This window comes from Cheilinus undulatus, linkage group 19 (genome assembly GCF_018320785.1).
Source record: "Cheilinus undulatus linkage group 19, ASM1832078v1, whole genome shotgun sequence".
Lineage (NCBI taxonomy): Eukaryota > Metazoa > Chordata > Actinopteri > Labriformes > Labridae > Cheilinus > Cheilinus undulatus.
The window spans coordinates 24546663-24573556 of record NC_054883.1 but is presented as its reverse complement, the minus strand read 5'-3'; the positions used below and the strand labels follow the sequence as shown (position 1 = coordinate 24573556).

At 41.7% G+C, this 26894-nt stretch overlaps 1 protein-coding gene across 1 annotated transcript in view; it reads left to right on the top strand.

Moving 5' to 3' along the window:
* The window catches only part of prkdc (protein kinase, DNA-activated, catalytic subunit), a 49765-nt gene extending 25116 nt beyond the window's left edge, over positions 1-24649 (top strand). Inside the window, exons 40-86 of the mRNA XM_041814031.1 lie at positions 651-778; positions 891-1098; positions 1378-1556; positions 1639-1807; positions 1887-1952; positions 2038-2101; positions 3546-3694; positions 3796-3936; positions 4073-4192; positions 4552-4695; positions 5310-5461; positions 5720-5851; positions 6234-6345; positions 6532-6656; positions 6765-6914; positions 7119-7292; positions 8766-8864; positions 9542-9752; positions 9832-10003; positions 10104-10307; positions 10449-10564; positions 10657-10788; positions 10903-11082; positions 11550-11758; positions 12897-13035; positions 13147-13335; positions 13435-13659; positions 14281-14389; positions 15237-15339; positions 15420-15582; positions 15660-15834; positions 15941-16134; positions 16234-16417; positions 17355-17515; positions 17616-17827; positions 17933-18020; positions 18115-18258; positions 18859-19066; positions 19154-19221; positions 19306-19526; positions 19763-19855; positions 21306-21395; positions 21567-21638; positions 21727-21928; positions 22250-22438; positions 23685-23824; positions 23969-24649. Coding sequence (XP_041669965.1) covers positions 651-778; positions 891-1098; positions 1378-1556; positions 1639-1807; positions 1887-1952; positions 2038-2101; positions 3546-3694; positions 3796-3936; positions 4073-4192; positions 4552-4695; positions 5310-5461; positions 5720-5851; positions 6234-6345; positions 6532-6656; positions 6765-6914; positions 7119-7292; positions 8766-8864; positions 9542-9752; positions 9832-10003; positions 10104-10307; positions 10449-10564; positions 10657-10788; positions 10903-11082; positions 11550-11758; positions 12897-13035; positions 13147-13335; positions 13435-13659; positions 14281-14389; positions 15237-15339; positions 15420-15582; positions 15660-15834; positions 15941-16134; positions 16234-16417; positions 17355-17515; positions 17616-17827; positions 17933-18020; positions 18115-18258; positions 18859-19066; positions 19154-19221; positions 19306-19526; positions 19763-19855; positions 21306-21395; positions 21567-21638; positions 21727-21928; positions 22250-22438; positions 23685-23824; positions 23969-24173 — 7110 coding nt within the window. The 3' untranslated portion in view covers positions 24174-24649. The remainder of the gene's footprint in view (positions 1-650; positions 779-890; positions 1099-1377; positions 1557-1638; positions 1808-1886; positions 1953-2037; positions 2102-3545; positions 3695-3795; positions 3937-4072; positions 4193-4551; positions 4696-5309; positions 5462-5719; positions 5852-6233; positions 6346-6531; positions 6657-6764; positions 6915-7118; positions 7293-8765; positions 8865-9541; positions 9753-9831; positions 10004-10103; positions 10308-10448; positions 10565-10656; positions 10789-10902; positions 11083-11549; positions 11759-12896; positions 13036-13146; positions 13336-13434; positions 13660-14280; positions 14390-15236; positions 15340-15419; positions 15583-15659; positions 15835-15940; positions 16135-16233; positions 16418-17354; positions 17516-17615; positions 17828-17932; positions 18021-18114; positions 18259-18858; positions 19067-19153; positions 19222-19305; positions 19527-19762; positions 19856-21305; positions 21396-21566; positions 21639-21726; positions 21929-22249; positions 22439-23684; positions 23825-23968) is intronic.
* Positions 24650-26894: the final 2245 nt, after the last annotated feature.

Sequence of the window (26894 nt, the reverse complement as noted above, 5' to 3'; positions counted from 1 at the left end):
AAGCTTAAGTTCTCTTGCAGACTGAATAACATTGCCCTTCAGGATTTTCCTTTATTTTGCAGCATTCATACTACCCTCTACCTTCACAAGCCTTCCAGGGCCAGCTGCCAAGAAGCATCCCCACAGCATGATGCTGCCACCACCGTGCTTCACAGTGGGGATGGTTTCTTCAACAGTGGCTTTCTCTTTGCCACTCTCCCATAAAGCTTTGACTGGTGAAGAGCCCTGCCAACAGTTGTATGCAGAGTCTCTCCCATCTCATCTGCTGAAGCTTGTAACTCCTTCAGAGTAGTCATAGGTGTCTTGGTGGCCTCTCTCACCTTCTTGCATGCTCACTCAGTTTGTGAGGACAGCCTGATCCAGGCAGATTTACACATGAACCATGTTCCTTCCAGACAGGTATCTTAATACTTCAATCACTTGAAACTGAAATTGATCTGGTCTATCTGACCCTAAAGGGGACCATAATTTACTAAATGAACATGGTGTATAGAGGAAGACTTGAAACTGACTGATAAAATCACCCAGTGCTGTACCTTTTAAATAAAGAATGCAGCATGTTTAAGACGTTATGTGCTGGCTTCCATTGGAGACCAAAAAGCTTTGACCACTTCCTATATACTTCCAATTCTGCCTTTGTCTGTCTTTAGTTGCTGGACACCCTGGAGCTCTCTCAGAGTCCTCTGCTCCTCAAACTGATGGCAGGAATTCTGTGCCGAGACAAAAAACACATCATGGAGGAAAACTTCCAAACCTGCTTCCAAAGAATTGCTAAGCGGTGAGTAAAGCCTGCACAAAACATCACAACGAGGTAATAAATGATTATTTACTTTCTGTTCTAATTGCTGCTGGGTTTGTGCCATTCTTCTTCTGTGGATCTGTCTTACCAGGTCAAGTGTTGAGCGTCAGCTGCAGCTGCTGTGTGCAGTCTACCAAGTGGTCCAGCAGGGAGACGTGCCGATGATCTCCATGCTGCAGGCGATGATGGAGAGAGTTCTGCTGCCTCTGGCCTCAAACTGCAGCACCAAGGCCCTCAGCGACTTCTTTATAGCAAACATCTCTGACATGACAGCTCTACTGCTCAGCCGCTTCACTAAGGTTTGTTTCTTCAGTCCTGTGCATAAGGTTTAGGCATGTTTGGGCAAAAGAATGAGGCTGCAGTAGGGTGTAGATGTGGCTAGTAAGCTGCCTGGGGGCATCATTGAACCCTGGCTGCCCTCTTAGAGGACTAGCTTTTGTGCGTAGAACATAACCAAACTGCTAGGCCATCCTAGCCCCAAAGCATATTGAGATTTTAACTGAAATCACATGCTTGGCTGCTATTTACTTTGTATATTGTATTTCATTTTGTAGATAATTAATTTGTTTTATTTACAGTCAAATGAATTAACATTTGAGACTCAGCTGCTGAAGAAGAATGGCTGCTTCAAAATGATGGAGCTGCTTTATTCTCGACTTCCTAAGGAAGAAGTTTACTCAAAAGAGTCTCGTATTAACCAGGCATACTGCCGTTTAGAGAAGACAGAGGGCAACGAGCTGTCCAAGATGTTAATCAAGTATGATTTAACAACACTCACAGAATTTAGGAACTACCTAGAATATTCATCCAAAAATAAACGGTGGCTATTATTTCATCAGGTCCTGTGTTGAAGCGTTCACTGAAAATATGGCTGGTGAGACTCAGCTGCTGGAGCAGAGGAGACAGTTTCACTGCTCTGCCTATAACTGTGCCATCGCCGTCATCAGCTGCAGCTTCAGTGAGCCCAAATTCTACCACGGCTTTCTCTTCAGTGAGAAACCTGAGAAGGTACCAACAGTTCTCTTTTCATGTATCCATACACATTTCTGATGTTGTCTATTGGTGATGATTTCCTTTCCTTTTCCAGAATCAGTTCATTCTGGAAAATATTATCAATGTTGGACGGACCTACAACTTTCCCATTGAGATAGAGGTTTGTGTTTATTTCACTCCTACCTCTTTGTTTGACTGTTTTCTGGCCGTCATGACTTATTCTATTCTTTTTTATATCAATGTAGGTTCCACTTGAAAGAAAGAAGAAGTACGTCATGATTCGAAAAGAAGTGAGCGAGGAGAGTGGAGGTATGTTCAGCTCACAACCTTATTGGCTGACTATGTCTCACTTGTGTTTTAATGTAAAGGTGAAATGACAAATCTGTGTTTAGCATTAAAACTATCCTAGTGACAGCATTGAGGGTTATTCTGGTATTTTTAACCTCAAATTTCCACGTATGACAGCTGCACCACAATCCACTTGCAAAGCACACTGTAGAGCTAATCACTCCCTTTTTAGCCAGTCTTGCAGTTCCAGTGCTCGTGCCCTTTGGTAGCAATTACAGCCTTAAGTCTTTTTGAATATGATGGAACAAGCTTTGCACGCCTGGATTGGGGCTCGGTCAGGTTGGACGGGGACCATCAGACATTTTCATGTCTCTTCAGAGATGTTTGACAGGGTTCGGGTCAGAGCTCCAGCTGGGCCCCTCTAGGACATTCACAGAGTTGTTCCTAAGCCACTTCTGGGTTGTCTTGGCTGTGTACTTAGGGCCATTGTCATGTTGGAAGGTAAACCTTCGGCCCAGTCTGAGGTCCTGATAGCTGCTGAACAGGTGTTCCTTGAGGATATCTCTGTTCTTCACTGCATTCAGCTTTGACCAGTCTCCCAGTCCCTGCTGCTCAAAAACACCCCCACAGCATGATGCTGCCACCACCATGCTTCAGTGTTGGGTTGGTATTGGGCAGGTGATGAGTGGTGCCTGGTTTCCTTCAGACATAGTGTTAATAAATGAGGCCAAACAGTTCCATCTTTGTCTCATCAGACCAGAGAATCTTGTTTCTCACACTCAGAGAGTCCTTCAGGAGTTTTTTTGCAAACTCCAAATGGGCTTTCAAAGGATTCCGTCTAGCCATTCTGCCATAAAGCCCAGATCAGTGGAAGGCTGCAGTGACGGTTGTCCTTCTGGAACTTTGTCTCATCTTCACACAGGATCTCTGGAGCTCAGTCAGGGTGACCATCAGGTTCTTGGTCACTTCTATCACTATGCCCCCCCCTCAGATCTGTGCCTATCAACAATCCTGTCTCTGAGCTCAGGAGGCAGTTCCTTTGACCTCATAGCTTGGGGTTGCTGAGTGGAGATTAATGAGAGAAAAAAATTAATTTAATGACTGTAGTATCAGAGAAAGAAGATGCTTATCTTGATCTTTCAGGTGTATTTAGTTTACAATAAGAGTAGTCAGATAGTTTAGAAAAGAAATTAGACAAAAAAACCTGCTAAGATTTTAGTTTTTGCAGTGGAACAGCCAGTGCATTTCCAGTTTTTGTTTTTGTTTTTTAAGATTTATTTTTGGGCATTTTTGTGCCTTTATTTGATAGATAAGGACAGTGGATAGAGTCGGAAACCGGGACGACAGCAGGGAGAGACATGCGGTAAAGGCCCCGTGCTGGACCCGAACCTGGGCCGTCAACCACCTGGCCACCCCGCATGTCCGGTTTTGATGATTCTCGTTCATGTTTTTTGTTTTTCCATAGAAGCCCCGGTGTATCTGTCCTCTCAGTCGTACATGGCTGACAGCAGCCTGAGCGAGGAGATGAGCCAGTTTGATTTCTCCACCGGAGTCCAGAGCTTCTCTTTCAACTCCCAAAACCCTGAAGGACACAGACGCACCATCATCAAGAGAGTTAGTGATGATGCTGCAGTGTGATTTTTAGTATTGAAGGGCCTAAAAATGTTTCAGAAGAGGTTTTTCAGCACTAATTTATGATAATGTTGTCCATTAAGGAGACAGAGGAGGCAAATCCCTCCCAGGAATCAATGGTGGATCTGGAGATGGATGAGCTGAATCAACATGAATGTATGGCGGCGATGACTGCTCTGATTGGACACATGCAGAGGAACAGCATCACCCCCAAAGTTGAACAGGTCTGTGCCACTAAAACAGTCTCAAAGAGAGGGTTAGCTTTGTCCTTAACAGCTACTTTGGTACCAGATTAACTAAAACATTGTTAGATTGTCAGCAAATATAATTTCATAACACACTCTCTCTTCAAACTAACAGGGAAGCTCGCCCAGTGATCTTCCTCCTTGGATGAAATTCCTCCACACAAAGCTCTCCAACCCAGCAACACCACTAAATATTAGACTCTTCATCTCAAAGCTCATCACCAACACAGAGGAGGTCAGTCTTTTTTTTTTTTTTCTTTTTTTTTGGTTACAAAAATGGCATGTTTGAAGCACTGCATTTTTCTTGATCTTCGTTGTTGTAAGGTTGTCTAAACTGACAATACTCTATACCACACAGCTGATACCACACATTTTCTATGATATTTTAAATATCAATACTATCAAAATGTACTGAACTAGACAAATGCATGAGACACTTGTGTTACGGAGTAATAAATCAGTCCAGAAATTGTCCAATGTTGTGGTACCAAGAACTGTTTTATCTGCTGAGGTATTGCTATTATTAGATATTTTCTAGTGTCAAAAAGTTTAAAATTCTGGTATTGTGACGACCTTTTGTTGCTGATCTTCTAGGTGTTTCGACCATATGCCAGACACTGGCTCGGGCCGCTCCTGCAGCTCGTTGTCTCTGGAAACAACGGGGGAGAGGGGATCCACTTTATGGTGGTGGAAATCGTGGTCACAGTTCTCTCCTGGACGAGCGTGGCTAGCCCCAAGGTAGAGACAGTTCTGTGCAGAACTTTGGGGCATGTTTTGGCCAAAAACTGAGGCTGAAATAAGGCGTGGAGGACGATTGACACAACTTTTTTGTAGTGCTCTCGATGTCCTTGTGTATTACCAGGGGCATTGGACAATAATCTGACAAAAAAGTAACAAAAAATAAGTACACACCTTTAGGGCGGAGTGAAGCGTGGATGTGGCGAGTAAGCACGGCCTAGGGTACTGATTCGGGATGGAAACTTGGGTTGCCACAAGGCCTCTGGTATTGTTGTGGATGTCCCTAGGGCCTGACAACCACCAGCACTCTCCAGGTTTGTCCCCAGGGGTGAAAAGGCCTGGACTAAAAAACATGCTCGAGCTTGACCTTGGCAGTTGAGTGACACAACCTCTCTGGCCTTGTGATGAATCCTCAGTACCCTACATGCCTTGAACTTGCACACAAAACTGTAAATGCATTTAAAAACAACAAACAGAAATAAGTTGGGAATTTTAATCATGACTGTTATATCCTAACATATGCAATGCATTTTTCCCAAAAAATCCAACATATCCCCAGTCAATGTCACCAACCAATAAAATACTAGTATTTAATAATCACTTTTATTTCCCAGGGTAACCCCAGAGATGAGGTGCTAGCTAACCGCCTGTTGGAGTTCCTGATGAAGCACAGTTTTCATCCTAAGAGGGCGGTTTTCAGACACAACCTGGAGATCATTCGCACCCTGGTGGAGTGCTGGAAAGACTGTCTGCATGTTCCCTACAGGTAAGATTTGCACAGGTGTGTTTTCTACGAGTGTAGTTTAAATTTGAGCTGTTTGTAAAGCAGATGGCCACAGCCTTCTGAAATTGGCTGTAGGCAAAGTGTTCAAAATGGTGCCTAAAATGTATTTATACATTTTCTTATTGATAATCAAATTTCCGCCATTTCCAAAAAGAAAATCTCAGAAAACATGATATAGTCTGTAGTACATCTGATACTTAAGCGGTCCTGAGCTTCTTTGCTTCTTTTCTGTCCTTGTAGTCTGATCTATGAGAGATTTTGCGGCACCGATCCAAACAGTAAAGATAACTCTTTGGGACTTCAGCTGCTGGGAATCATCCTTGCCAACAACCTCCCTGCATATGACGCATCGTGTGGAATCGATTATGACAGGTAAACTGAAATGTTTCTGTGTAGTGTGGATGGAAAGTAACTCAAAAAGTGCGCATCATTTGCTTTTTCTCTCTGTTCCATCTTAATGTCAAATTACAAAGCACATATTGAGACATATTGATATGTGATTGATATATATTATAATATCTCTAATTGATACTGCAGTGCAGATACCACCAACTCTCAGTGGAATGCCTTTTCTCACTCTGTCATGGTTATTAGCATAGGTATTAGTGTGTGAATAGGAGTTTTGCATTGAGACTGATTTGCAAAGAAAAGGGTCAACTTTTCCCCAAATTACCTTCTAATGGATCATTTAAATATGTGCTACCAGCCCTTTCTTGATTGCCATAAATCATTAAATGTTTTTTTTTAATTTCAGGTACATCCAGTCTCTGACCAACAACGTGTCCTTCGTGAGGTATAAAGATGTCTACGCAGCTGCTGCTGAAATAATTGGCCTCATTCTGAAGAATATGACAGACATGGAGAGTGTATGAGTCTTTATTATTTTATCATTTATGATTAAAAACATTTTTGTATGTTGATCCTGTGGTAAAGTCAGTTGTACAGATATACTCATATCTTTGTGATGGATCCAACTGACCGACAGTACCTATTTGAGAAAATCAATTTTAAAATTGAGCACTGATTAGTTTCATTTTTCATTCTTGTCTCAGCATCATCAGGAACTTCTGAGTCTTGCTGTGAGTAAAATTACAAATCTGAAGAAGAAAGAAATGGATGACAAGTTCATAATCTGTCTGGACAAAGTGTCTAAGCACTTTCCACCATTCATGGATCGGTGAGTTTGTAGTTTTTTGGGGTTCTTTTTCTCTTTTATGAATTTTACCAAGTCTTATTTTTAAAAGTTGTCTGACCTTATTATAACTGCAGCTTTATTTATTTTCAGGTTTGTGAACCATGTGTTCTTCCTGCTGCCGAAGCTTCATGGCATCTTAAAGACTCTTTGTTTGGAGTGCGTCCTGAGCCGAGCTGAGGTCATCCCTGAAATCTTTATGCAGCTGAAGACCACCGGATTCACCCAGATGATGGCACACAGGTTGGTCCTGATTGTTATCTTCTTCCTTATTTCAATACTTGACATCTTTTTTCATGAGTTGTTTTTTTGGTTTCCATCCATCAGAGTAGAATAAAGTTGGTTAAAATCTTTGCACCTGCAAATCTGCATCTCTGAATATCATGAATAACATGTTTGAATATTCACATGCTTACGTTTCTCCACCTTACTCTGCTGTTTCTGCAGGGATGAAGCAAGACAGAGAGTTTGTTTGGATATCATCCATAAGATCATCGCTCTCCTGACTCCGGTTCAGCTTCAGGAGCTCCTGTCAGCCGTTACAGCATTCATCTCTCATCCTTCACTGGTGTGCAGAGAGAGGATGTACGACATACTTATGTGGATCCAGGACAACTACAGGTACTCTCAGTGTAGGAACCATGGATGTAGGTTTATTGTATCTTCTGTTTCTTGTTTGACTGTAAGAAAGCTCTCTGTGGTAAAATGTAGGGGTGTCAATGACTAAGGTTTTTCATAGTCAAATCTGATTCGTCAGATTTTGCCTTAAGTCAACTAATAGTCGAACAGCGTTTCCACTAGACTTTTTTGTCCCCGGTCAAAATGACAGGCAGTCTTCAAGAATTCCAGCCATTTCGGACAACTACCGGACATTTGCTTTAACATTATTTTGTAAGATTAACAGCAGCAAAATGCATAAATCTCTCTCTTATTTTTTTGTGTAAGTGGTTTAAAATATCAAAATGAAAGCTGCGTGCTTTTCCTTACACAAGCAGGCAGTTACACAATATACGCCCACGTTAAACTCATAAACAACAACAGTTAGCTTCACATTAGCACTGTTAGCCTGTTAGCACATTGGCCACAACTATAACTTAGCAGCTCACAACAGCCAAATACCATCCTCCACCGACAACAACGAAGCATCCAAACACATAACAAAAGTGCTCTCTTAACTGGACACCGCGTTAGAAATCTACATTTCAATGAAAAATGAGTCTTACCGTCAATTGTCTAATATCAGTCCTCATGATGACAACTGAAACCTCTGTTAAAGCTGGAAATCCAACCATCCTGGTTTATTTGGACTAGTCCCGAAAATACAAAAGCACCACAGCAGATAGTCTGGTCCAGTCCTCCTCTCATTAACTGCTTATCCAAGACTACTTCTGCTAATTAGCCGGCGTAAGCCTCTCTCTCTCTGTTGCCGCATCGGTGCTTACGGCGCTCGGCTATAGTTCCCTATTACTTGCAGCGATGTCACAACATCCCTCCATACCGCTGATGATATTAAGCCTACCTAACCAGGAAAATCTCAGATTAAAATTCTGCTTTACGAGAAAGCTCTGGTCAAACTTTCCCACTTTCCCAGGACAGTCCCCAGCGATACTGAGCTTGGGCAGAGAGATAGACTTGCTTTGATGTCATCGTGCATACATAATTAGCCATGTGCTTGCCGTCTGAGGTGATCAACAACCCCAGCACCGCAGGACAAGTGGGTGGAGTCTGATTTGACTATGAGGTTCATAGTCAAATCAGACTCCTCTGAATCGAATCGTCGAATCGCCGACTATTCCAGGTCACCCCTAGTAAAATGCCTCACCTTATATGCACGTTTGGACTAGTTAATGTATAATATTCTGTTATTTACCTCATGTAAATCTGCCCACATCCTGATCATGTCTACTCAGCATTCTTGAAATGCATAAATCTAATAATGGTTTGTCTTTTCAGCAACAAACATCACAGGCATGTTTTTGGGATCTCTGAGACCAATATAAACTTGTCTTAAAGGGGTAAAATATGTGATCTTTAAGCATACTTGGCCAATAAAGCTGTTTCTGATTGGGTATATTTTGTTTTATCTCATTGCAGTGACACAGAGAGCATGGAGGATGAGACCTCATTGGAGGTTTTGAATACAGCTAAAGAAACACTGCTTCAGGGACTGTCTGAGGAAAACCAGGGACTCCAGTAAGTACAGACAAAGACAAATATGAAGACATATTGGGAGATTTTTTTATGCCTTTATTCATAGAGGAAGACAGTGGATAGAGCCAGAAACTGGGATGAGAGAGTGGGATAGAGATAGAGGCTACAGGCCGGACTCCTTCAGAGATGCATCAGTTTAGCATCGGTATCAGCAGATATTGGCCCTTTTTTGACCAGCATTGTGGGCATGAACCTTTGTCAGTAGCAACTTATCTGTTGTGAATGATCATTTTAATCCTTGAATCTTGCACACCTAATGGCTGATTCAGAGAGCAGGTGGTTTTATAGGGCCAAAGGTATGGGCTGTTGGACAAACTCTGGTCAGTTTTCATCCTCAAACATAAGAGAAAATGTGGCATAGTGGGAGTGTTACAACAAAAGACACTGGCAATTCTTATTTTAACAATCTGTATATCAGCATTGTGCCTGATTGTCACAATCAGCAACTCTACTGTGTTGCTATTGTTTTGCAATATATTGCAGACATTGCACAGGGCTTGTGGACATCTTTTATTATGTATTTTCAATATTTCTAAACAGTTGAAAGCATTGTTTTGCCTTAAATTCTTTAATAAAATCTCCTAATGTTGGAAGGAAAAAAGTTTCATTAAACATACAATGATCAACCTGAAAACATCATATGTCTGTTGTGTTTTCAGGCTTTATGTCCGTAATTTCTGGAGTCAGGAGAAGCGTCTGCCCACTGCCACTCTGGAGCGGATGTTGTCAGTGCTTCGCTCTCTGTACTCCTGCCAGATAGAAAGGTGTTTCCTAAGTTTGGCTACCAATCTGCTGTTGGAAACCACCAGCCAAAGTCCTGACTTTAGCAGAAACATGTTTGAGTATCCTCTGTCAGAGTGTACCTTCCAGGTCAGACTCACTCCTCTGTTGCTTAATTTTTATTCATATGTTTCTGATGATTCATTGACTGAATGTTCCCTCTCTGCAGGACTATGTAATTGATTCTGACTGGCGCTTCAGGAGCACAGTGATGACTCCCATGTTTGTAGAAACTCAAAGCTCTCAGAGTCCAGAGAGTGTGGCAGCGTCTCAGTCTGGATCCATGAAAGGGAAACTCAGAGCCACTCAGACAACATTAGAGTTCTCCCAGACACAAGCAGGTATGCTATCCTAAGTTTAAATACACAGAGGGTGATCTATAGCAGTAGTTGTGCTGTCCTAGAGCTTTCAGGTTTAATTCTGTCTCATTCTTCCCCTAAGGTCGAAGTACGACGTATAACTGGCTGACCGGCAGCAGCGTGGACACTCTGGCAGAGTACACACTTGGCTCTGAGTCTTTATCTTCACTGATGGTGTTTGAAAAGAAAACAGAGAGGAGAGCTGCAACCAGGAGAGCAGTAGGGGAAGGATTTGGTCTGAGACGTCTGACCGCATCAACAGATGAGGTGGACAGTCGCACCAAAGGTGGGTCTAGTCTGGATGGTCTGTTTAAACATGCAGCTCACTCCATTCTCAAGGTGCAGGAGCTAAAATAGTCCAGTAACACCAGAACTCTTAGTGTTCCAATCAGTGATGATGGTATGTTTTGTGTCTTTATGTCTACAGCAGCAAACGAGCAGCGCATCAACATCCTGAGGTTGAGGCGCAGATTTCTCAAAGATCAAGAGAAAGTCAGCTTGAACTTTGCTCAAAAAGAAATCCAGCAACAACGACAGAAAAGGGTAACAAATACCACCATACTAACCTTTAAAGGCATCACCTGTGCTAATGAATGTCAGTGGTTGTACTGTTTTATTTTTTATTTTTTCTGCAGGAGGAGAAGGCTGATCGAAGGCTGAAAAAAGAAGCTCAGGTGACTCTGTATCGTAACTACAGAGTGGGAGATTTTCCTGATATCCAGATCTCCTACAGCAGCCTCATCGCGCCCCTGCAAGCTCTGGCACAAGTAAGACTGATTCATGACCATGGAAGCATCAGTCTGTGAAACAAAGAAGCTTCCTTCTGTGTAAATGTGTTTGGTTTTTTTTGTTTTTTTTTTTTGTCTTTTGACGTCTTGCAGAGAGATCCGATTTTAGCCAAACAGCTGTTCAGCTCTCTGTTCGCTGGAATCCTTCAAGAAATGGAGACTCACAAACCAAGGGGAGAGAGCATGAGGATTAAAGAGGAGCTACAGACCCGCATGAACACGTTTCTGAGCAAGAGCACCGTCTGCTTCCCTCCATTCATTGCATGTGTACAGGTATGACTACCAGATAATGTCCAGTTATTTTCACTTCTGTGGTATTGTCATACTATCTGATAAATGAATGTTTTAGGTAATGCATCAAGAGTGCGTTCAAATTATGACAAAATTATCAAAACTTGTTAATTGTGTGTTATTTTCAATGAATGGCTCTCTGTCAACCCCTGTTCAGATTTTTGCCTTTCTTTTTTAATGAGAAATGTTTTCTTTCCTTTTGCATGAGCTGCATTTATCAAACGCCTTTATTAGCTTTATTGTCATTATTAACCTGCATTAATAAGACTAATTTCAGGGTTGTCAGCTCTCCTTTGTATACATGTTAGCACGATCTCCTGTGAAACGTAATGTACTTAATATTACATCAAAAAAAGGCTGAAGTGCTGATAAACAGCAAGCAGACTGTTAAAGAATGATGCAAACATTCTTATCCATTCAAAGAAATAAAGACGTACTTGTATTTTCAGGACATGTGCTTCCAGCACAAAGATCTCCAGCACCTTGATCCAGCGGCGATCAGCTCCACCTGCCTGGTGAGTCTCCAGCAGCCATCGGGGATCGTGCTCCTGGAGGAGGGTTTGTTGCACGCTGCAGGCCACGATGAACCTCCGACTAAACGTGCACGAGGACGCAAAGAAATCCCCCCAGACACTAAGAAATGGATCCACCTCGCAAAGTATGCCAATGCTTCTTTATTTCCTTAAGAATATCTTTGGGGCTTTTTGCCTTCATTGGTTCAGACAGCTGAAGAGAGAGGAAATGCGGGGAGAGAGAGTGAGGAAAGACAGTGGTACAGGGTTAGGTATATAAATGAAGGACATGAGATGGCCTGTGTCTCAGGACCGGTGTATTCAGAATCAGTGCATACATTCAGCTGAGGCATGTCAACACATAGGCAGGTACGTGAGCCTAACATGGCAGTCAGCATCCACAGAGTGGAGCTGTTGACTTCTCTATTACAAGACACCCTGTAACATCTCCCTTTCTTTAGCAAGATACCTTTCAAAAGCAGAATACAACCTGTTGATTAGCTGTTAGAGCATTAGAACCTGATATAGAACCATAATAAACAACCAGGACACCTTGGGCTGATACCTGCATCATAATAACATCAGAACAGCAAGGTGTGTTCACAGTCTGAGGGGATTGGAGTCATGACCTTGATGGCAATGACATTGAAGACTCCAGAGTGCAGGCGGGGGGTGGCTACCTCTGCTGGTCTTAGATCAACTCTGTTGCAACGATACATGGTCCCCTCAATGTTGACAAGATAGGATCGGTGTCCTTCCTGCTGGATGCATGCACTTCTCCTCCATTGGCCCCTCCTCTCCCCTGGGAGGGGCTCTCCCTGTACTGGCTGGCCGATTTTCAGCTCATAGATCCCTCGCTGATCCGTCATATGTTTGCTTTGCTGCCAGACGTTTCAGTCTCAACTTGTCAACCCTTGTGGTGACCTGAGGCACCAGCAGTCAGCCTCAGGGAGGAGAGTCCCAGTCTCTGTGACATGAGGCGATGTGGTGGTCTGCAGTGCATGCCCTCTGTTATGTGTTTCTCCAGCAGAGGAAAGTCTTGAAGAGTCCTCATTTGCCTGCTCTACCAACTGAGCTTAATCAGAGCCTGTCAATGCATTTTTAACTTAACGCTTTCTGAATGTATTGGTCTTTATCTGGTGTGTTTCATTGAGACAAAACAGTGATAAATGTAGGAATATAAGTCTGTCTGAAAAAGAAAAAACAATGCTAACTGATTAGAAACAGATTGTTGTTAATTTGATTTAATGTGGTCACTTACTGAGCATGCTCTCTGTCTTACAGGCTTTACAGATCTCTGGAGGATTATGATGTTGTGCGTGGAATCTTTGGAGGAAAAGTTGGGACCAAAGCGATCACTTGTGCTGCTCTACAAGCTGAAGCCAATTCTGACTTTGCAGAAGCTGTGAAGCTTTACAACGAGGTACTGATGTTCCATGGACAGAAGAAGCTTATGGTTGAATCCTGGATGTGAAGAAATTGATTTAGCTACAGTTTTGGTTGTGTAAAACGGGTTCTTTCTTTGTACTCTTAGGCTCTGAACACTGAGGAGTGGAGTGACGGTGAGCCCACAGCCTCAGAGAGGGATTTCTGGGATGTGGCTGCGATGGAGGCCTACGGTCATTTGACAGACTGGAAGTCTCTTCAGTACTGCTCCACAATTTATATAGATGAAAACACTCCACCGAACCTGGACAAGATGTGGTCAGAGCCGCTCTACCAGGTGAGTAGTCTGACATACTGGATGTGGATTGTACATTTAAGAGTTTAGTAGGCAAGAAATGGGCAAGAGTCCTTCATGAATCTTGTGCATCTGTTTCAGGAAATGTACCTGCCTCACATGATTCGCAGCATGCTGAAGCAGCTGCAGGTGGGTGAGACGGATCAGTCTCTCCTGAGCTTCATCGACAAAGCCATGAAGGTGGAGGAATGCAAAAAGCTGCTGGAGAGTCATTACAGCCAGGAGCTGAGCCTGCTTTATATCCTGCAGGAGGACTACGACCGAGCAAAATACTACACCAACAATGCCATGCAGCTTTTCATGGAGGTCTGATGTTACTTCACATCAGCTTTTAGCTATAGACTAATGAATCTATAAATGTCCACTGTAGGAGAAGGAAAGATTTTTTTTACTGTAAAGAGGATTGCATAAACAGTAATGTGCACAAGTTTTAGGCATGTAGAGATTCACCACAGCTTGACACATGTCAACACATGTGTCGCTTGGCAGCAGAGGCCAAGTTCGATGGCTTTTCCTTTGTCTGGGCCTTTTCAGCCTTGATGATATGCCTGGACACTTCCAGTGGTTCTAAGAACGTTGAGACATCCACAGCAAGACCAGGGGTCCGTGGCAACCCTACTACCTGCCCGGGAAGTTCCCTAAGCCCTGCTTACTTGCCATGTCCACCCTTACTCTGCCCTAAAAGTGTGGACTTTTTTATTTTTTCAACAGTTTATGGCCCTGATGTAATGCAAGGATATCCAGAACATGACCACAGTTATGTGAATCCTCCTTCCTGCCCTACTTCAGCTTCAATATTTGGCCGAAACATGCCGTAAAGTTCTGCACAGTACTGTGCATGCTAATGCACAAGTGTTTTAAATTCTCTATGAATGTGTTTCAGAAATGCATTACCTCTTAACTCCAGTTTCTGTTTTCTTTGTCTAGAATTACTCCAGTGTCGATTCTCTGCTGACTCAGAGTCGACTTGCCACCCTGCAATCTGTGCAGGCTCTGACTGAAATACAGGACTTCCTTTTGTTCATTAAAGGAGAGGGTAAGAGAAAAGACATTCCCAAAAACTTAGAGAATCAGAAGTTCCCTATTATAATAAACCAGAAATTTAAACCTGGGGTTCTTTATTTACATTTTATTGCCACAAGAATATAATAGTTGCATAAATAAATTTGAACTTCAGGAGGTCAGGAGCAGGATCTTAAGTCGATGCAGAAGCTGACCGGAAGCCATATATGTTGAGGTCTTTCAAAATTTAAAGGGATCATGCATATGAATACAGGCTCATGCACTGTGATCTGCCTTCTCTCCCTCAAACAAGCCGGTGATATCAGTTAATCAGTCTTTGTACAGCACAAATTCGTTACCCAAGTCACCTCAAGAAACTTTACAAAGAGGGCAGGTCTAGACCGTACTTTTTGATGTATTACTTTAAAGACCCAATATTAAACCACCATGAGCTCAGCACTTCAAGGATAAGGAAAACCTTCACTTGAACGGGCAGAAACCTCGAGTAGAACCAGACTCACGCTGACAGCAGTGTGTCTGTGATATGATTCTTTGCTTGTGTGTGTGTGTGTGTGTGTGTTCAATTTGCAATGAGTTTTAGGGTGCTTTTTCTGTGAATTGTGTTAAACTGCTTCTAAAACATCCAATTTCCTGATATTACTGTTTCATAGTAAAAGCATTTCAACAGCATAGTAACTGGAGTTTAAGTTGGAAAAGGTTGTATGAGTTTAGTGGGCTTTAGTGTGCAGCATATTTGACTGTGTTTGCATCTTCTACAGCCTGTGTTAGGGCTGCATGCTGAATAATTTCACTGTCTTTGTTTAAAGCTTTAAATTAACCTTTCTGCTCTTCCCACTGTGCTCACTTTAATCTTGTTTTAGTCTCTGTGAGTTCCCTGAAGCGGCTCATCAGACTCTGGACTGAACGGTATCCTGATGCCAAAGCAGATCCTGTGAACTTGTGGGATGATATCATCACATCTCGGTAGGCAACCTAATGTTTAGGTTGAATATCCTTTGAATTATCAGGAAATCAAAAGGGATAAACTGATCTTTTTGTTTCAGATGTTTCTTCTTGGATAAGATCAGGGAGAAGCTGCGAGGCCATGCTCCCTCTGACAGCATGGAGGTGGATGGTTCAGAGGACGCAGCAACGGATATTGACACGTTAGTGGACGACTGCAAGTTCAGTATGAAGTCACGGATGGCTGACAGCGCCTGGAAGCAGGTGAAGATACGCCAGAGGAAGCACTGTCTTCTATACTGTCATATTTACCTCTTAATGACCATAGATGTTGTTTCCAGAATAACTTTCCTGTAGCCACAAAACTGCTGAAGGATCTTCACAGAGACGCTAAAACGAACAGACGCTGGCTACTACGATGGGTCCACAGCTTCAGTCGATATAGCCACAAACGCAGTCAGAGCCAGGGACCTGTGGAGCAGGTCAGCTCCATCATAAAGATCATCCCACTGCTGGGTGAGTGCAGGATAGGACATAACTTACTAGATTAACCACCTGAGAATGTTTACTTTAGTGAGAATTAAAGTACAATGTTTTATTTCTGTTGTCTTCTCCCCTGCAGAGGACCTGCAGGCTGACTGTCAGAGCGCCTCAGCCAAAGTTTTCAGGTACCAAAAGATCCTTCAGGGTACGTCTTTCAGCATCCTGGCCAATGCTTTGGGTAGAAGCCCCTCAGTGCTGGAAACCATTGATGCTAAAAAAGCAGAGAGAATTGTGACGCTTTCTGGAACAACTTGGCCAAATGAAAATCCAAAGGTACTGCTGTTTAATCCAGCCTACATGACCTGGTAGTTTTAAATAGAGCCTAAATAAATGATAGTGAATTCATTTGCTATAAATATGTTAACCCTGCAGACAGTGGAGGTTGGGCTCCAGCTTAAAGCCCTGAAGCTGCTGTGTGAAGCGTCCAGGAGGGCGGATGAAGAGCTTCAGTCGTTCTCTCAGGACTGTGTGGAGAGCAGCAGCATCACAGAGACATACATGACTTTAGCAAACTTCTGTGACAAAATACTGAGAGAGGAGGAGCAGAGGGAGACTGGTGAGGGACTCTGTATGTCCTAACATGTTAATACTCTCTGGAACAATTGTTAGCATTTTATATCTGACAGATGTTAGCTCTACAGTCATCATCAAAACTGAAATAATTGTTGGTTTTAAGTATTTTAATGCCACTTTGTCTCAGTGACTCAATTTACCTCAATCTATTTTTCCCACTTGGGTTTGGCTAGGACCTTTGGTCACATTTTATATCTGTCTCACTGTATTTCCCCAACAAAACAGTGATTTTGTTGTTAACATGAATCAAAGCTTTAATCATTAGGGTTATCAATTAGTCAACTGTTTTATCACACTACAAGTGTCTCTATAATTCAACAAAGGGAGTTAGGATTCATTTCATGACATTCATGACAATTTGTACCATTTTACACAATTCAGTTATATTACACCCAAAGAAAAAAAAAGGTTTTGTTTTTTAACACTCTCATTACAGAATTATTTCTGTCATTTAAAAACATTCCATTTGGTTTATTTTTTCCCATTTCACATTTCTAGCTTGCAGCATTCAGAAACCAGCTGTTGGTGATTTGACAAACTGAATCGCAGACAATATGGTGACCTGGCCTGATTCAAGCTGAGACAGGCACAGTTCACACAGCTGCAATTGTCCCCTGGGACATTCTTTGACAGTCTTGTCGTGTTGTGAATTTTTGACCTTAGTATTTTGTAAATTTGAGAAAGAAAAGAAAAATTTAGGTTTCCAGTATATTTCCCTATAAATCCTAAGTTTTCTGTAAATAGACAGATCAAACAAACAAAAAAAAAGTACCCACTGCATTTAAGTTTTGTGTCTTCAGGAGTAAAACAAAAGAAGGCAAATGATTCACACTTATGCAGAAATGCTAACCCTACACCTGAGACTCTATTTGGCAATCTTTGGAGAAAAAAAAAATCTTAATTGCGTCTTTTTTATACAGAGAGCCAGTTTCCAGATGTGATGTCGCTGCCTGTTCATGTGGTGGAGAGCATGCTGAAAGCTCTGAAGATGAACTCAGAGGAAGCTCGGCTCAGGTTTCCCCGTCTGCTGCAGATCATTGAGTCATATCCGTCTGAGACTCTGGACCTCATGACCAGAGAGGTGGGTGGACTCAAACAGCTCATGATTGCAGGGATGGAGTTCCATTGATTTTTGTGCACTTAACTTTTCTATGTCACTCTTCTGTGTTTTCATCGTGTAGATGACGTCAGTGCCATGCTGGATGCTGATTGGTTGGATCAGTCAGATGGTGGCTCTGTTGGATAAACCTGAAGCCGTGGCTGTGCAGAATTGTATTGGTCAGATCGCAGACTGTTACCCTCAGGCTCTGGTTTACGCTCTCATGATCAGCAGTGAGAGTTATCAGTTCGAGGACTCGGCCATGGGACATAAGCAGCAGCAGTTTGTCAACAGGTGACCTGAAGAAATTAAAAACTAAACATAAATTCCCTTTGCTTCTCTGAGATCCCTAAGAGAGTGGTATCCTGAGTTTGGTTCTAAATCTGTATGTTTGTGTAGGCTGAGGAGCATGCTGGATAAAGACGGAGCTGTGAAGAAGTTCGTTGATGCTCTGCAGCAGCTGACGAACCCTGACATGATTTTTAGGGTAACAAGTTCAACCTTGAATAATTGAAACTAACCCCTTTAGCACCTGTAAATCTTACCTGTCATTGATAATTATATTAATTCTTTTGGATCAGGACTGGTGGGATTGTGTGAAGAATGAACTGGAGAAACCGAGCTTTGATAAGAAACGGATGAGCCACATGTATGATGAGATGTACTCATCACTTGGGGATCACAACACAGAGGGGCACGGGATGTTTCGCAAGAAGTTTATCAAGGTTTGTGTTTACTTTATCTTTTAATATTTGTTTAGCAAAGACCATCAGAGGTGCAGCAGTTGATAAGCTGTCAACTGTTAAATTAATATGAAATTAAGCAGCCAACTTTGATTTACAATAAGCTGTTTGTCACCACAAATGAAGGCTGGCTACAGATCGACTCAAAATTCCTCGGGAGGAACACAAAGTTTTCAGTTCTTTAGAGCCTATAAAATGTTTTGAAACTCTTGTTTAGCATAATGATTTGAAAATGTGCATTTTCAGTTTTTTTTTATTTTTGAAAAAAATTATCATTGGGAGGTTTGTTCAGTAAAATTTGAATAATGCTGTAATGGTTGATGACTTGAAAATTATACTGCCTGTCATTTGCATCAACTATTTACGAAAATCAGAGAAAAATATCATTTGCATAATAATTTGGAACACAGTGTATAAACTAGTCCACAATCTGTTACTAGCAGAAAGGAGGTGGTTAAGCATGAATAACCCGTTTTGGAAGAAGTAGTATTCACTTACCAAGGTAAATCTACCTAAGGCACACAGCTGCTGCTTGTTGGAATCTAAACCATCTCACCACTGTTTTTATGGGATTTGTTGCAGAGATTTTCCAAAGATGTGGAGAAAGTGATTGGTCCCAAAGGCACTAAGCTGTATGAGAAGAGGAAAGAGAAGAGCATGCTGCAGCAGGTGGAGGAGCTGGCTGCATCCATGAGAGGATTTCAGAAGGAACCCGGGAACCTGAAGGAGTACTCACCGTGGCTGAGCGGATTTAAAGCTGACGCTTTCAGCAATGAGCTGGAGATCCCCGGTCAGTACCGCCTCACACATCTCCAAACAGCAGAACTTTTGAGAGCATCTGTTAAAGCCGTTTTTACCTTATGATCTTCTTTTGCAGGACAATATGATGGCAGATCCAAACCTCTGCCAGAGTACCACGCAAAGATTACAGGCTTTGATGAAAGGGTACACTCTTAATGTTTTTCTCTGTTGAATATAACACTCCTCTATCAAACACGTCTGGGACTCAAAGTGAATATCTGCCTGCAGGTAAAGGTGATGTCCTCCATCCGCCGCCCCAAACGTCTGATCATCCGTGGCGATGATGAGCAGGACCACCCCTTCCTGGTAAAAGGTGGAGAAGATCTCCGTCAGGATCAGCGCATCGAGCAGCTCTTTTCTGTCATGAACATTTTGCTGAGTCATGATGCCGCCTGCACCCACAGAGGCCTGCAACTGCGCACATATCAAGTCATTCCCATCAACACCAGGTACTGAAATACAATCAGCATACTGACAGAAGGTTATAGAGAAAAAGGCAAAGCAACATTTCCTGATGTACTATGATTTTATTAAATCGGATTATTCTTTAAAAAATCCTGGAAGAATGAAGGTGGTCTGTACCAAGAGAAAGCACTTGTTTTAGTGTAAAAATCTGTCTCAGAGGAAGTCTTTCATTTACACTCCTGTAAGTAACCCATTATTGAATTTTCTGATGTGTTTCCAGGATCGGTTTAATTGAATGGATGGAGAACACGTGCACGCTGAAGGAGTTTCTGTATAACACCATGACTCCAGAGGAGGAGAAGAGAGTAGCTGGGTACAGTATTTCATTTACTCTGATTATGTTACTGTCAGCCCTTCATTCCAAATCAAGGAGTTTTAAAAATGCTGCTCCCACATAACCTTGCAAAGCAGATGGATAAGCCCGTTTCCTTGTTTCTAACTGGTGAATCCATCTTTCAGAGCTCCCGTCTGAACCATTTTGGTCCTGTTAGAAAGTGACATGACCAATCAGTGACAAGGGGCAGTACTTTCAGGCACGTCGGAGTCATGACGTAAGCAAGCAGCAATAAGAGGCCAGTGCCGTTATGGCGGAAGACATGACAATAGCATGGATGCTGCTAAAGCACCAGTTTATCAGAACTTGACAACATTTCTTCATTAAAAGAAGAACAAAGACCAGCAGTGAGTTGTTTTCTTTTCAAAAATGACAAAAGTTGTGTACTAACATGGAAGAAAGTGGTCAGTCTGCAACTCTATATACTTTGCAGAGGTCATTTTCACATCTTCAGGAACCCTAAAAGGGCCTAACAGCGCCCTCCCCATGATTCCAGCTCAAAACATGACTCCACCACCTCCTTGTTGATGTCGCAGCCTTGTTGGGACATGGTGGCCATCCACCAACCAACCACTACTCCTCAGTCTGGACCATCCTGGGTTACACAGCACTCATCAGTAAACAAGACTGTTGGAAAATTGGTCTTCATATATTTTCTTGGCCCACTGCAACCATTTCTGCTTGTGAGCATTGGTTAGGGGTGGCCGAATAGTACCTTTATGTACTGCAATGGACTGCAAGCCTCTGGAGGATCCTACACCTTGAGGTTTGTGGGACTCGAGAGGCACCAGCAGCTTCAAATACCTGTTTGCTGCTTTGTAATGACATTGTAGCAGCTGTTCTCTTAATCTGATGATTTTGTCTGGCAGAAACCTTCCTCATTCCTCATTATGCCTTTATCTGCACGAACCCATCTGTGCTCTGAATCAGCTAAAAATGTCTTCACTGTATGATGGTCATGCTTGAGTTTTTGTGAAATATCTAATGTTTTCATACCTTGTCCAAGGCATTGCACTATATGAGGCTTTTTGGCAGCAGAGATCCTTTTTCTTTCCCACATTGTTTGAAACCTGTGGCCTGTTTAATAATGTGGAAAGTCCTTCTTAAGCAGTTTTCCTTTAATTGGGCTCACCTGGCAAACTAATTATCACAGGTGTCTGAGATTGATTTCAGTGATCCAAAGAGCCCTGAGACACAATACCATCCATGAGTTTAATTGAGAAACAAAAAATGAATGTTTATGACACTGAAATCCAGTTTGCATGATAATCTGGAACACGGTGTATATTAAACTAAAATATTCTCATTTGTGATCCATTTCCCTTTTTATTCCATTGTCACTGGAAAAAAATGTACATTAAGATGACTGGTATTAACATGTAGTGAAGGACAGTCTAGAATCCTCTAATCCTGAGCATTTTTCTTTCAGGTCTGCAGAAATCTATAATAAATGGCTCTCATCATTTTCTCCAAATTCGAAGTCTCGTAACGCTGCAGCCCTTTATCCTCCGGCTTACAAGTAAGATTCTGTTTTTCCTATTAAACACTCCTGAAAATTATACCTCAAAGTTCTTGATCACTATTCAGCATCTACAGCTCTTTAAATCTCAAAACTATTGTTTTAAATTTTAAGCAACACTTACTTGTTGAAGATGAGTCAGGATTATTTAACACATCTTTTATTTACCAGGAAAGCTAAACGTCCCGAAGCTGTGAGCAACTTCCTGAGGGTGTTGCAGCATTGGCCCACAGACCTCCTGAAGTAAGCTGAATGAAAGGACTCTGATAATGTGATGTATAACTAAACTTTGTACTGAAAATGCCAACGCTTTGTTCTCTTTATTTAACAGGAGAGCCTTTCTGAAGTTGTGTAACAGCCCGGAGGCCTTCCTCTCTCTACGCTCTCACTTCATCAGCTCTCATGCACTGCTCTGTGTCAGCCACTGGATTCTGGGTATTGGAGATCGCCACCTCTCCAACTTCATGATCAATATGGAGACGGGAGGAATGATCGGCATCGACTTCGGTCATGCATTTGGTTCGGCTACACAAGTAAGCCATGATTGTTTGGTCCTGTTGGGACTAAATGTTCAGATGTATTCAATTTAGGTGAATATTAAAATCAGTACAATAATAAACATTAGATTTTGATTTAGGGTGTACTTTACACCAAAACTTAAGACTTAAGTCATATAGAGCTGCTGCAACAGGATGCAGGCACGCTGTAAGTTACTGTATATGTGCTGCTCCTAGGGTCATCTTTAGGAAATATTAAATAACAATTTAAGGGGAAAAAGTGAATAATTAAATTAAGTATTAAAATATTCCTATATTTTGTCTCTTGTATAATTAACCCTGCGTCTCTTCTCCCAGTTCCTCCCCGTCCCTGAGCTTATGCCTTTCCGGCTGACTCAGCAGTTTGTGAATCTGATGCAGCCGTTAAAGGAGCTGGGTTTGATCCAGAGCGTCATGGTGCACTCCCTCCGAGCGTACAGGGCGGAGCCTGACCTCCTGCTCAACACCATGGACGTGTTCGTGAAGGAGCCATCGCTGGACTGGAAGGTAAACATCACTCTACCAAAGGGAATAAAATCAGGCTGGCCATACACTAGAGCAGTGGTTCCCAACCTTTTTTCCATTGTGCATCCTCCTTTCCAATAAGAAGAAGAAGAGCTGTGCCCCCCTCAGGACCCACATGGAAAAAAGTGACATATTGATGTCAAAAATACACATAAATTTGTATTGTTTTTATCGGGCAGATACAACAGCCCAAATCACAAATGTTATTAACAAAAAACCTTGGTATGACCCATTCATATGGGTTTTATCAGGATTTTAGGTAGTTTGAGTGAACCTAATATTGATAGCCTCAGAGCAAACAGGCCATCGCACCACCCCTTAAATCTCTGCCTTCCCCCCCCACCCAAGGGGTCCTGGACCCCAGGTTTGGAACCAAGGCTTTAGAGGATTTTAAAGAATAACTCATTCTAAAAAACATTGGAGGCCAGCAACATAAGGACAGTTTCAAACAGTTTTAACATTATTATCCTCCGAGAGTACATACAGTACTAGACCAGTGGTTCCCAACCTGGGGTCAGGGACCCACTAGGGGGGGTGCCAAAGACCTCAGAGGTGGTGCGAGGCTTCCTCTGCTCTGAGGTTGTAATAATAAGATTTGTATATATTAAGTAAAAATCATGATAAAACACTTAATGAACAGTTTATACAATGGTCTTTTGGTAAGAAAAACATGTGTAGAGCCAGATTCTTATTGTTTTATCAGTGAAACACTTCAATGGATGTTGATTTTTGGGGACGATATGTTGAGATTTTTTTGTGTATGTTTGGGGGGGCTCAGCTTTGCTTTAAATACGAGTACGAGGGGCTCCAAGGAAAAGTTGTTGGAAATCACTGTACTAGACAGTGCAGCCAGACCATGAGACCAAACACCTACCATTGTTATAACGACTTTAGTGAAGAGGGTGCCAGTGGTGAACACACGAGATCTGGACTGGGAGGGGACCTGGGGTGACCCAGGCCTTGCTGAAGGAATTATATATCTTATCTGGCCTTGGAACGCCTCAGAACCCCCTGGAGGAGCTGGAAAATGTTTCTGGGGAGAGAGATGTCTGGGCTGACTTGCTTGGCCTGCTGCCACCGCAACCCACAGATATGCAGAAGAAGATGGAAAGATAATTTTGTCACAGTCGTTTAATTTTATGTATCACAGACATAAGAGTAGTTGATTCAAGACTCTTGATATAGTTAATAAAGTAAGATTTTTTTTTTTCTTGTTGCTTTGATGCAGAACTTTGAGCTCAAACAGCTGAAGAAAGGAGGAACATGGACGGAGGACGTAAACACTAAAGAAATCAACTGGTATCCTCTACAGAAAGTCAACTTTGCCAGGAGAAAACTAGAGGGAGCAAATCCATCTGCTATAACCAGGTACCCACCAGATTACATGTTATACCACTTAATAGTACTTTGGTAGTATGAGTATGAGCTTTTACTGGTTTCTGACCAAAAACATTTAACTGGCCTTTTAGAACCAAAAATCAGAATTTGAATTGAACATTTTCTTTTTGTCAGTGAGGAGCTGAAGCTGGGCTTTGAGAAGACTGACGCCTTCTCTGGGATGCAGTCGGTGGCGTTGGGAGCTGAGGAGCACAACATTCGTGCTCGACTTCCAGCTGCAGGTCTGACCGTGGAGCAGCAGGTTGACTGTCTGCTAGACCAGGCCATGGATCCCAATGTGCTTGGCAGAGTGTGGGTGGGCTGGGAGCCGTGGGTCTGAGAAATTGTCATCCAGGATAAATGAAAAACACATCTTTGAAAAAGGTGTGTGATGGTACATTTCCAACCAATTGTCTGGTTTTGGTATGGTAAACCCTGATCTCTCTTGTGTTTCCACAGTACTCTTACGTGGTAGATGGGTGGTGAAAGCTTGAGCAATACACAGACATTGTGCCCATAAACATGGCACATACTGCGTTTCTTTATTATTACAGTTGTCACATGGGAAGTGGCGGTTCTTTAGACCAAACACAAAACAGAGCGTCCATCTCAGACGGCTTGGTGGAAACTCAGCTTGGATGAGACTATAGAGAATGGGCAGGGAATTCTGGGAACGTTTTCCTTTATAAATCTAAAAAAGCCTTTAACGTCACAGTTTCTCTTTTGTACCTGTTAAATAAATCTCATGTTTACTGTAATGGAAGGATCGGCTTGTCATACATTATATCTACCTAGGAATAAATCTCTTTAAGCCTGGAGTCTGGAAATTAATTATTTTAAATCATCCTGTATGGAACACAAAAAAGGTCCAAAGCCATACTTCGAGATTATCAAAATATTTCACTGTGAACCAAAGTTGTCTCATTTTGATTAGCTGTCTTTGAACCAGGAATGTTTGCACAAGTTTTTTGGCAGACAAATTTAAAGCTTTCTAGGGAAATGTTCAACCCATGAGCAAGGACGCTTACAAGTTTAGCTCACAGATATTTATTTCCAAAAAAGTCAGAGATACTTCTGTTTTATGCAGGTCCGTGGTGTTTTTTAAAATTTAAGGAAAGCTCGTTGTACAAATTAATTCGATATGCAATGCACATCTGCGATTTCCAAACTCTGTCTGGTACTGAGAGTTTTGTGGCTTTAAATAGGAATTAAGAGTATTTCACTTCAGGTTTAAAATCTTGACTTGGTGAGAAAATGGCTCTACAAAGCAGAAGTGGTGTAACATCTGAGCTGTTGACATTTTGGTGTAAGACCGGAAACTGCAGCTGCAACAACAGAACAGAATGCGAAGAAGAACTTCTTCCTGAAATTCTTCAGAAATGATCTGATGACTTTCTTCAAAGTGGCTGGTTTTATAAGTTACCTGAAAACCAAACCAAAGTTTGGGCACTTTTGAGATTTAAATCAAGTCTGGCTTTAACTCACTCTTTCCATATTAATGAATCTGTCGTTTTCCTGGTTGAAACTGAAGACCGTTTAAAATCATAAAATTGCAAGATATGCCATCAACTCTTACACCAAAACAAAAAGATGATCAGTTAATAATTAATCAGTGAAAATTTCCTTATTATGCCATTATCAGTCAATCGTGATAATGTGAGGCCAGGTCTCTGTGTAGGCCAGTGAAGTTCTTCCACACCAAATTCATCGAACCATGTCTTTATAGTCCTTTGTTAAGCATAGTCATGTGGAAATAGAAAAGGGTCTTCCTTAACCTGTTTCCACACAGTTGGAAGCATAGCATTGTCTAAATGTCTTGGTAGTCTGTAGCATTAGGATTGGCCTTCACTGGAGATAAGGGGGCTAGCCCAAACCCTGACTCCCTTGTGATAATTGTCTGGAATGTCCACTGAAGTTTAAGTAATTTGTATGAAATGTTGGGAGAATTTGCTAGAAAATGTTAGGATTTTGGAGTTTGAATAGTTTGGGGAGCTTGCTTGGAAATTAAAAGATCTAATGAAAAATCTGGGAATATGTTTGCACCTTTTGGAAAGTTTCATGGAAGTTTTGGGTGGATATTCTCCTGGAAATTTTGGAAATTTATTTGTAAATTTGGGTGGGGATGTCGTTCAAAATTTTCAAGGAAAATTTCTGAGAATTTGTTTGAATCTTTGGAGCAATTTTTCATTTTCATGAAATTTTGTGGAATTTTGAAGAATTTGACAAATTGGGGGGGGGGGGGGTGTTCATTCGGAATTCTGGGAAATTTGCTTGAAATTTTTCATAGAATATTGGGGACTTTTTTGTTGGAATGTTTAGGCTTTATGATAAAGTTTCACTGAAACATTTAAGGAAATTTTGAAGATATTTTGGAATAAGCGTTATGAATACTTGAAAAATATGTTAGAGAATTTTCACTGAATTTTGAAGTATTTTCTTTGAAATTGCAGGGGCTTTGTGTGGATTTTGGAAAGGAAAATGTCCTAATAAATTCTGATCTTTTAGTGGAAATATTATTCATGCTTTTCCTTAACAAGTCATTGAGGTCCATCACCAAAAAAACAAGAAAAATGACTCCCCCATCCCTCTCTCAATGACTGACCAACTGGCCAAGACCCAGTTTAATATGCTCTAAAAACCGATCCAGGTCTGTATTTTCTGCAGAAACAAGACCCCCAGGAGATCTGTGGACACATCATTTTTGGTAAAACGAATTCTTCCTTAAAAACAAGACTTTGCCTTTAAAATTTTTACTAATCCCAAATACAGTGCTTATCAAATTTCTTAGACCATCTGTCATAAGTGTCTTAAAGACCATCCAGCATCATGAAGTGCTTTAATGCGCACTCTTCTATTTTCAGTGAGCTCTCCACGTTTTACCATTTTGAACAGGAATGAGGGATTTCAAACTGAATTCATTTGAGCCAGCTCACTGGGCATCTCTGAGAAATCCAAAATTAATCAAGCATAACATTCAACCACTAAAATTCATTTTTCTGTTCAGGAATGCAAGTAAATAACTATAATTTGACATATTAATCAAGAAATAATAATGTGCTTT